Source organism: Triticum aestivum, chromosome 6D (assembly GCF_018294505.1).
Source record: "Triticum aestivum cultivar Chinese Spring chromosome 6D, IWGSC CS RefSeq v2.1, whole genome shotgun sequence".
NCBI lineage: Eukaryota > Viridiplantae > Streptophyta > Magnoliopsida > Poales > Poaceae > Triticum > Triticum aestivum.
In genome coordinates, this window is record NC_057811.1 from 455,978,568 (window position 1) to 455,989,887 (window position 11,320).

At 45.4% G+C, this 11,320-nt stretch overlaps 1 protein-coding gene across 1 annotated transcript; it reads left to right on the forward strand.

Moving 5' to 3' along the window:
• Positions 1-874: 874 nt before the first annotated feature.
• LOC123141976 (NDR1/HIN1-like protein 26) lies at positions 875-1,857 on the forward strand. Its single transcript, XM_044561017.1, has one exon. The coding sequence runs from the start codon at positions 999-1,001 to the stop codon at positions 1,617-1,619; it is 621 nt and encodes a 206-aa protein (XP_044416952.1). The 5' UTR covers positions 875-998; the 3' UTR covers positions 1,620-1,857.
• Positions 1,858-11,320: the final 9,463 nt, after the last annotated feature.

Consider the following 11,320-nt stretch of genomic DNA (forward strand, 5'->3'; position numbering starts at 1 on the left):
TTGTCTCTCTTATGTTCTTACACTCATCCACCTTCAATTTGTGAAATCGGACACACGTCCCGGAATGATCTGTAACTCGTTTGGTGCTAGTTATGATGTTGCGATTTTTTTTATAATAACACCTACCCTCACATCCCTTAGCACCAGTGCTAGTCAACTTTCCCACATCTTAGTTGATATATTTTGTTGAGTAAAAGGCTTTTTGTTTAGTACAGTAAGCTGAGAGTTACTATTGAGTTACGAAGGATTGATTATTGTGACAAGAGGAATAATTTGAGCGGGGCTGAGGATGAGTGAGGTAGCAGACTTGAATGTTCGAGTATCCACTTTGGTATATCTTTGCTTTTTCTTGTTCCTGATGGCAATTCATTCATGCTTCACACACAAACATGAAGAATCCATCCCCACTTTCCTTCCACCACCAGCAGAGGGCAGAGGGAGATCACATAGCTAGCTTCCTACTTTGTGAAAAGCAAGAAGAGAAAGGGGGAAAGGTTGCTTTCCTTCTCCCACTTTCCTAGATTATATGATGGTCATGATGATTACCAGCTTCCTTAATCACCTTTGCTCGCTCTTGTCTGGTCTTAAGTCTTAACTGCTAGCTAATTCACCAGCCATGGATATACACATGCATCTTCCTTGGCAACTTTAGCATCTTGTGATGTAGCCTAGTCAGCCATGGACGTCTCCATCAGGGCAGGCAGGCAGGCAGAGGGAGGTGCTTTTCTTCTCCTCAGGCCAAAGGGGAAAATGGAGTGGAAAGACAACATGATGGTTGATGCAGCAGCAAGCAAGAAACCATACATTTTCGATCATCATAATTCATAATCACCCATGTAACAACTAAGAAGATGTTTACAAAGTCTCAAAGTTTATTAGTGGTTATATCAACTACCACTAACTATAACCAGATAAAATATATACTGGGAGTGCTACCCACAAACATTATCTCAGCTCACACGCACCACCTCTCTCTCTCTCTCCTCTTGTGCACCACCATGTCTCGCATCACGGATGACCCCGAGCACTCCCCGAGGGACTGCGCCACCAAGCACCGCCACCACCACTCGGCTGGGCGCCGCCGGCTGCTGATCGGGGCGTTGTCGGCGGCGGCCTCGCTGCTGGCCCTGGCCATCATACTCTGGCTCACCCTCCGCCCTTCCAGCCCGCGCTTCACGCTGCTGGCCGCCACGGCCACGGCCACCGCCCCCAACGCCACCGCCGGCGGCATCGTGCGGCTCGACGCGGCCTTCGTCGCGCACAACCCCAACGCGCGCGCCGCCGCGCTCTACGACCGGCTCCAGGCGCGTGCGTCCTACGCCGGTGTCCAGCTCGCCGCCACCGCGCCGCTCCCGCCGTTCCAGCAGGCCCAGGGCGACGCCGTGCTCACCGCCTCGCTCTCGGCGTCATCTGCGGCGGCGTCGGCAGCCGAAACTGCAGAGGCCGGGCGCACGACGCTGCTGCTGAGGCTGCGCGTCGAGGGGCAGCTCCGGTGGAAGGTGTCCGCCTGGGTGTCCGGCAACCGCGCCCTCGCCGCCGAGTGCGTCGCTGTCGTCGTGCCGTCGCAGCTCACGGCCGTCGTCGTGCAGGGTTCCCAGTGCGCCACCACCCTCCAGTGAATGAATTATGCGCACATATGTATGCATCAGTCGATAAATTACTTTTGCAATTAGCGTTTGCTTAGCTTAATTGCACTGTTGTTCCTGTACTTATGATAGACATACTACGTATTCTGCTTAATTATTATTATTTTTAAGTCTTGGTAAGTCTCAATCAATCAACTGAGACGTAGCAAAGTCTTAGTTGATGCTGAGATCTTACATTGAGATTCGTGAAAAAAAAATCTTCAGTTTTTTCTTTCTCTCTCTTGCATGTTTGTCGCTTGACTAAGACTTGGTTAAATCTCAGTCGACTGAGACCTAGCCACACCCATTTTTAGAGGAGAAGATCCATGGTACGTGCATGCAATGGCTGCGTATCTTCTCTAGTTTATTTCATAGCGTTTGCTAAATCTCAGGTTTCTGGAAAAAAAAACTAGCGTCAGCCATTTGTGCTTCCCCTGAGGCCAAAGGCGAGGAGGAGGTGAGGAGCGACATGAAGAGTGTCAGCCACGGCGAGGCCAAACCATGAACGAGCAAGAGCCGGTGGGTGTGAGACAAAAACTTGACAGGTATATGCCGGGACGAGAACGGGGATACAGGGGTTACCGGAGTTGCTGTAGCTTGGGAGAGCTTTAGAGGGATGGCCGTGGCGGCGGCTATCACAGTGGGGTGGGCGGGGGTGGGGAGTTGAGGGAAGGCCGAGGCGGCAAGGTGATGCGTGGTAGCACCTGCCAATCGCAAGGGATGGATGCCGGTGGTTAGGGCTAGGTCGGAACAAGGGCGGCTACATGAGGAAGAAGATGAACAGGGACGCTTGAGGAGAAGAAGCAACAGGAGCCGTTGGACGTCGACCTAATGGCGGCCAGGAAAAAAGTGAATTGCACAAATCGATTTTTTGAAGTTGTTTAGGTGTGCTTTTTTGTAAAACACTCTAAAATTGCAGGCATTCACCTTATGATCACACACATGCATACCATACTCCTATGAGTATCTCTGAGCCGACACAACATTTTGAGATTGACGAAGTCACCACATGCGCCATGTAATCGACGTGAACGTCTTCTCCTACTGAACAAACATCGCCAGAAAGCTTTTCTTAACAAAGTACAATCACAAATGCTCACATACAAGCACATACACTCACCCTACAAACGTGCACATGCACACATTACCCTTATGAGCATAGCTTAAGCTCGCATTACATCTTAAGATTGACGAAGTCACCATAGACGCCTCTTAATCGACTAGAATGTCTCCTCCCATTGAACGAACATAGCCAGAAAGTCTGAAATAAATCCAGGAAAAGCACCAGTGACAAGTCTAGAACTAGAACCCTGGTGGGCTGGTTCCACCACAAGGAACACAACCATCTCAGCTACGCTCAATTTGTGGCGCTCCCTTATTTTATACTAAAAACATCCATCTATATACTCTCTCTGTCCCAAAAATAGTATGTATTATTATTAGTTTAAATCAAACTATGTAAACTTTAACCAAATTTATCAACATCAAGAATGCCAAATCACTAGTTTAGATTTAACCATACCTTTAGATTCATCTTGATATATATTTTCATATGGTACGCATTTTTTACTGTAGAAATATACACATTTTTCTCTATAAACTTGATTAAATTTTGTGAAGCTTAACTTTTGTGAAAACTAATGCACACTATATTAAGGGACAAAAAGAATATTGTGTCATCATGAAGAGATAGCACCTACACTACATTGCACTTCTTCGAGTTAAAATAACAACAACACTACATTGCACTTATCCTGACAATTACTAAACTCCCTAGGAATAAAGGCCTGCAAGAGATTCTAAGTATTTTCTGTAAGTGGATCCCGCCTATAAGGGTCTGATAGCGTCATGGGTCCCGCATGATGATATTGGAACCGACATTTTATTCATACTTTTCGAAAAAATAAAAACATTTTCTTGTGTATTTTAAAAAATGTTCACAAATTTCATAAAACATTCTTGATTTTTAAACAATGATATGGAAAAACTATTCATGTATTCTAAAAAATGTTCACAAGTTCCATAATTGTTCATTTTTTAATGTTTATGAATTCATACTTTCAAAAAATATTTCTAAATTTTAAAATGTTCTTGAACATGAAAAAGTATTAAAAAATGTTTGCACTATGAGGTGGGTTGTAGCCCATTAAGGTGGGTTGTAACCCGTTAAGGGAGAATGTGTGCACTATTTGGAGTCTTCTTTTCTTAGGGTTGATCTTCTTTGCTCCTTTGAGTTCATTTTACTTAGTCTTTTATGTGGTCTTCATCATTTGACTTATTGATGATGGAAGTTTGCTTGGATTTTCGTTGACCGGGGTGACTTACTTGGACCCATGGGAGCCTGCTTGGACTTTAATGACCTCCTTGACTTGAGTTGAATGTCCTTGAATTTTTTCAACTATCTATGTAGAGTGCCATGTGGGATAGAGGGTGGAACCTCAAGGGCAAAATCATTACTACAACAGGTGTCCCTTTGACCCGGAGTCATCAGAGTCTTATTTATGGCTTCAGATCAATAAACTTAGTCCCAAAGTACTTCCTTGGATGTCTTGGTTTGGTCGGTGCTCTTGGAGCCTTAACGCTTGACGAGTCATGGTCCTAGAGTATGTTGAATTCGTTTTTTTGCGAAGACATTGGACATCTTATAGTACATTTGTTTTCGTAGGAGTCTTCATTTGTTAGATAGGTAGACATAAAATGACCGTTTAGAAATAGTTATTTCTTAGAAATATCAAACCCGAGTAAATTAACAGTCTACACCTCAATTTTTTGTCCAAATGATTCAAAATTTAATGGATATAAGGCTTGAAAGACAAAGTACTACCATAATTAATTTGGACCGCAATATGGTGCTGACATTCGATCTAGAGCACCACCAGCCCGATCGAATCGTTCGTCGGGGCATGAGGGATCGATCGAACGATTTCGTTTGATCTAAAACATATCCCAGGTCGAGCGCATCGAGGAAACTTTATGCTTTTGAAACCCCCACGATCCTAAAGAAAGAAAAAGAACTAGGCCAAAATAAAGGCCCCGATTTGAGAACATATAGTAGAAGGCCTTTAACAAAAAAAATATTTTCCTATCATATAAATTGCCATGACAAATGATAGTATTGTTAGTTTAAAAGAAAATGACAAACATAAAGTGGGATATAGCACTCAATTGCCATGATACATAAAAAATAAAATTCCACATTGCTACATAAAAAATTTCTTCATGGCTAAAAAACAAGAAAATCAAAGATTTTTTCCTCTAACGTGCATGGCAGATCTTTTGAAAAATGGCCCTAATATTTGTATAGCATGGCAATGTATTTTTTGTATATTATTTTGCTGGCAAAACTAGATAGTTGACCAATGCAACTCCATATTTTTCCATTATGCTTTTTATGGCATAGCGGATTCACTTTCAAGATAAAAGATTTGTGTTCCTTAAATTTCTTTGCAAATGTATAAAATTTGTTCTTTGAACAAATTTTATGGCCTGGAAGATTCACTTTCGGAATACTATTTTTGATCTTTGAAGAAAATATTGCAAATTCAAAACAATTGCGCATTGAACAAAAAAGGTGGCAAATTTTGAATTTGCCAAGGGAACATGACAAAATTGGGAAAGTTGTTCTCTTAAAAAAGCATGGTATCACTAATAAAAGAAATATAATATTCCATGGGAACATGACAAATTTATAAACCAAAGTGGTATAACTAAATAATAATGGCATTTTAAGTAATGAAAGTACAATGGTGTAATGAATAAATTTACATGGTCTTAAGAATTAAAATTGCCATCCCACCAATAATAAAACTAACATTATGTAATTAGTAAATTTGCCATAATCTAAGTAATAAAGTTACCATGATCTTAAAGATGCCATGCTACATCAATTGAAAATGCCATGGCCTAATTAAATGAAATTACCATGACATAAAAATGAGTAAAATTTCCATGCTACAAGAATTGAAATTGGCATGGTCTAATTAATAAAATTAGTACCCTCTAAATAGTAAAATTGCCATGGTACCTAAATTAAAACTCTAATGGTTTAAACTAGTAAAAATACCATGTGGCCAAGTTAAAAATCTATATATTTGCCATGAGTAAGATCCGAAGATTTATGCAATTTGCTATGATTTGGACAGCAATGTGCAAAGATAAGAATTTTCCATGTTATGAACATTCACATAAAAAATTGTCATTAACTATGGCAACCTATATAAAAAATATATACAAAAAACATTGGAAGTTTGCCATAAAGTGAAAACCTATTGCGCCATGGTAACCATGTTAACCTATACAAAATACTATGGCGCTATTGTATATACAAAACATGTTAGCTATTACAAATTTGATCGTTGTGGCAAATAGTTTATGAAATCTACAGGGCAAATTTTATTTCGTATACATGGCAAATCTATTGCATACACTATGATATATTTTTTAGCCGACGCAAAAATACATGGCAAAAAGTACATGTTTTTCCCTATGAAACAAAACAAAATTTGATCCAAAATTAAGAAATTGCCACGGTTTTTGTCAAGATCCATTAAACTAAATTTGCGATGATGAGTGAACTAAATTTGGCACGATCCAGAAAGAGCAATTTTGCCATGCCACATACATTTGATATAATGGCAAAAAGTATACATCAATAGTTTCCCATGGCAAAAGACTTGAAAATAATGCCATGGCAACACATGATAATTAAAAATGGCGGGATGATTTTTTATGTTTACGACAATTTCTATTTTATGCCAATTTTTTACAAAAGAACTACATGGCAGAAAATAATCTATATCCACGGCAAATCTATCGCATATAGTATGGCATTTTGTTTTACTCAACACGAATAACCATGGCAAAAACTACATGGCTTTGCTTACGAAACAAAACAAATTGCCATGATTAAGAATCAAAATGGCCATGGTAAAAATGCAATGAATTTTCCATGATCCATTAGTGAACTAAATTTGCCATGGTGCAGAAAGCAAAGTTGACGAGCAAGTTGAAGCTAGCTAAAATTTGGATTACTTAAAAAAGTACCACCCACAACTTATTATCTAAAAAAGGTAAAATGAGTTTCATCGTTCTACTATGTTTCAACAGTTTGCCATTTTCAATATATACTAATGTTCAATAGGTTGCCATGTTCTACTCAATTAGCCAAGTCTAACATTTCAAACAAACTTTCCATGTTCCACTCAATATCATGTACTCAAAATAACCATGTCCAATATTTTCAACAAATTTTGCCACGTTTTACTAAATGTCTACCCACGACAAGATTTACTCTAAATCTAAGTTCAATCCAGTAGCACATATCACAACTGCTTTTCACTTGAGTCGCTACAAGGAGTTGATGTTGGATGTGGAGCCAGAGGGGAAATAACAACCCATGAGCCGAACTCCGGCACCCCCCTGCACGTTGTTGTGAGCTTCGACGCCCGCCGCACCGCCATAACCCTCGCCAGTCCCTAGCCCTGCCATATCCACTTGCGCTGATATCGTCAGCAGTCATGCAAATCACAACGCTGCCAACCACCGCCAGCCGAGGATCTAGTCGGGAACCGTTGAGGGAGTCCTGGATTATGGGGTCCTCGGGCGTCCGGGCTATGTGATGTGGGCCGGACTAATGGGTCATGAAGATACAAGACAGAAGACTTCCTCCCATGTCCGGATGGGACTCTCCTTTGCATGGATGGCAAGCTTGGCGTTCGGATATGAAGATTCCTTCCTCTGTAAACCGACTTTGTACAACCCTAGGCCCCTCCGATGTCTATATAAACCGGAGGGTTTAGTCCGTAGAGGCAAACATAATCATACAGGCTAGACATCTAGGGTTTAGCCATTACGATCTCGAGGTAGATCAACTCTTGTAAACCCCATATTCATCCAAGATAATCAAGCAGGAAGTAGGGTATTACCTCCATTAAGAGGGCCCGAACCTGGGTAAACATCGTGTCCCTGTATCCTATTACCTTCGATCCTCAGACGCACAGTTCGGGACCCCCTACCCGAGATCCGCCGGTTTTGACACCAACATTGGTGCTTTCATCGAGAGTTCCGCTGTGTCATCGCCAGAAGCTTCGATGGCTCCATCAATCATCTACAACAATCCTGCCCTGAGGGAGGTCTTTCTCCCCGGCCAGATCTTTGTGTTCGGCGGCTTCGCACTGCGGGCCAACTCGCTTGGCCATCTAGAGCAGATCGACAGCTACGCCCCAGGTCACCAGATTAGTTTTGGAAATCTGGATTATGTCGCCGATATCCGGGGAGACTTGATCATCCAAGGGTTCGCGACCCCAACCTCCGCTCTGGCCTTAGATCCGGAGCGCACCACCAGGTCCGAAGACGGGATTCTCGAGCCCGCCAGACTCTCTGCGGCTATTGAGCCTAGTACGGGAGAGCCGGAGGAAGTAGTGTCACCGAAAATCATCATGAAGCCGGACTCTTCTCCGAACACTGGCTCCGAACCCTCGGAGTCAGCATCGTGTGAGCTTGGCCAAGGAGTTTCCTTCCCGCCGCACTCCGCGGACTCTTTTCTCCCTATCCAAACCTCGCCTTTAAGCGAGGCTCTGGACTTAATGTGATCCCTCGTCATTACGGAGGAGCAACGTCCGAACTACGCCCAGCCCGGACTAAGGGCTGAGAGCGGGGAATTTTACGTCCCACCCACCACCCACTTCATAGCCACTATTGAAGACTTAACCGACATGCTCGATTACGGCTCCGAAGACATCGACGGTATGGACGACGATGCCGGAGAAGAGCAGGCCCAAAACCCGCCGTTTACCGGACGCTGGACGACCACCTCTTCGTATGACGTATACATGGTGGACACACCCAAAGAGGGTAACGGCGATAACGAGAAAAATCCAGTTGAGAATAAACCTCCTGAGATACAACCAAAGTGCCGACGTCAGCGGTGCCGCTCTAAATCACGCCGTGGAAAAGACAGCAATACCGGCACCGGAGACAATACTCCGGACGACGCCGAAGACCATGAAGACCCCGTCGAGCCAACCTCCGAACAGGACGATCGGGAAGATGGGCAAATTAGCCCTGACGAATAGGCTGTAAACGAAGACTCCGAGGATTGTAATTACCTTCCACTCTCCGAGGATGAGGTGAGCCTCGGCGACGAAGACTTTATCGTGCCTGAGGAAACCCTCAAGCAGGAGCGCTTTAAGCGCCGGCTAATAGCCACTACAAGGAGCCTGAAAAAGAAGCAGCAGCAGCTTCAAGCTGATCAAGATCTACTCAACGACAGGTGGACTAATGTCCTGGCAACCGAGGAATACGGCCTCGGACGCGCAAGCAAGAGTTACCCGATGCGTAAGCTGCTACCCCAATTCGACGACGAGGCGCTGGAGCCCGTACCATCAGCCCGTAACTAGGCCGACCGACCACCACGTGGCCATGACAAAACAGCAACTCAAGCCGAACACCAGCCCGTACTACCTCGCCGTAGAAGCAGAGACATAACAGCTCGGGGATATATGTATGACCTATGGCAAGACTTGGAAAATAGATCAGGTCAGACCAGATCGATCTACGGATCGCGGGGGCGTTCCCCGGCGTGCGAAGACGGCTATCCAGCCGGGCGCGACAAGCATAACCACGTCCGGGCCGAAAACCGCAGACGGACTCCATCCGAGTTGCATCGCGACTTGGCCCGATATAGAGGCGCCACACACCCCCTCTGCTTCACTGACGAAGTAATGGAGCACGAATTCCCAGAAGGGTTTAAACCCGTGAATATCGAATCATATGATGGAACAACAGATCCTGTAGTATGAATGGAGGACTTCTTCTCCATATTCATATGGCCCGCGGTGATGATCTTCACGCCATCAAATACCTCCCGCTAAAGCTCAAGGGACCAGCTCGGCACTAGTTAAACAGCCTGCCAGAAAGCTCCATTGGCAGCTGGGAGGACTTGGAAGACGCCTTCTGCGACAACTTCCAGGGTACATACATCCGACCTACGGATGCCCATGACTTAAGTCACATAGTTCAACAGCCCGGAGAGTTGGCCAGGAAATTCTGGACTAGGTTCCTAATAAAGAAGAACCAGATCGTTGACTGTCCGGATGCCGAAGCCCTAGCGGCCTTTAAAAACAGCATTCGCGACGAATGGCTCGCCCGACACCTTGGCCAAGAAAAGGCAAGGTCCATGGCAGCCCTCACGACACTTATGACCCGCTTTTGTGCGGGCAAAGATAGTTGGCTAGCCCGTAGCAGCAACAGTGCAAGTGAACCTGGCACCTCCGAAGCCAGAAATAACAACAGCAAGCCCCGACGCAACAGGCACAAGGGTCGAAGCAACAGTGACAATACCGATGACACGACGATCAACGCCGGATTCAGTGGCTCCAAGTCCGGTCAGTGATAGAAGCCATTTAAAATAAGCAATCCGGGCTCATCCAGCTTGGACCGAATACTCGATCGACCATGTCAGATCCACGGCACCCCCGATAAACCCGCCAATCATACCAACAGAAGTTGTTGGGTCTTTAAACAAGCCGGTAAGTTAAATACCGAGAATAAGGAGAAGGGGTCGCCAAGCAAGGACGATTACGAGGAGCCCCGTCCACCGAACACAGGGGGACAGAAGAAATTCCCCCCCAAGTCAAAACGGTGAACATAATATACGCTACTCATATCCCCAAGAGGGAGCGCAAACGCGTGCTCAGGGACGTCTATGCGATAGAGCCAGTCGCCCCAAAATTCAATCCATGGTCATCCTGCCCGGCCACTTTCCATCGCAGGGACCATCCGACCAGTATCCGTCATGGCGGCTCAGCCGCACTGGTCCTCGACCCAATCATTGATGGATTCCACCTCACGCGGGTCCTCATGGACGGTGGCAGCAGCCTTAACTTGCTCTATCAGGACACCGTCCGCAAGATGGGCATCGATCCGTCAAGGATCAAGCCCACAAAAACTACCTTTAAAGGAGTAATACAGGTGTAGAGGCCCGTTGCACGGGCTCAATCACATTGGAAGTCGTCTTCGGATCCCCGGACAACTTCCGAAGCGAAGACTTGTTCTTTGACATCATCCCCTTCTGCAGTGGCTACCACGCACTGCTCGGACGAACCGCATTTGCTCGCTTCAATGCGGTGCCACACTATGCCTATCTCAAACTCAAAATGCCCGGACCACGCGGGGTCATAACAGTCAACGGAAACATGGAATGCTCCCTCCGTACCGAGGAGCACACCGCGGCCCTGGCAGCGGAGATACAGGGCGGCCTTATCAAGCGGAACATCAATTCGGCGGCCAAGCCCCCAAACACTATTAAATGAGTCCGGACTACTCCGCAGAATGACAGTCCAGCTCGTCAGGAGTTCGACTAGCAATTCGGCCTCCGTCTCAGCCCCGATCGAATTGCGGCGTATGTACCGCGCGTACATAACTATGCACTAAAAATACCATGGGCGAAGACGGAGGCATGACTCTACCACGGTCCACAATACAACTCGACCTCATCTGGACACTCATACTTTACCTTTCCTTCCTATCCTTTTCAGGTTTCTTTTCCACGGGCCCCTCACGAAGGCCCGATCGTCGGTCCTTGCGAAGGATCACATACCAAGGAGGAAAGCAGCATAGACGTGTGGTAGAATACCCAGACGATCTTCTTGACGATCACTTTACCTGTTTTCAGGACCCGCACGCAGCTTCCCCTT

What these genes read in the sequence shown, in the direction of transcription:
- LOC123141976 (XM_044561017.1), top strand. Translation starts at nt 999, where the DNA reads ATGTCTCGCATCACGGATGACCCCGAGCACTCCCCGAGGGACTGCGCC.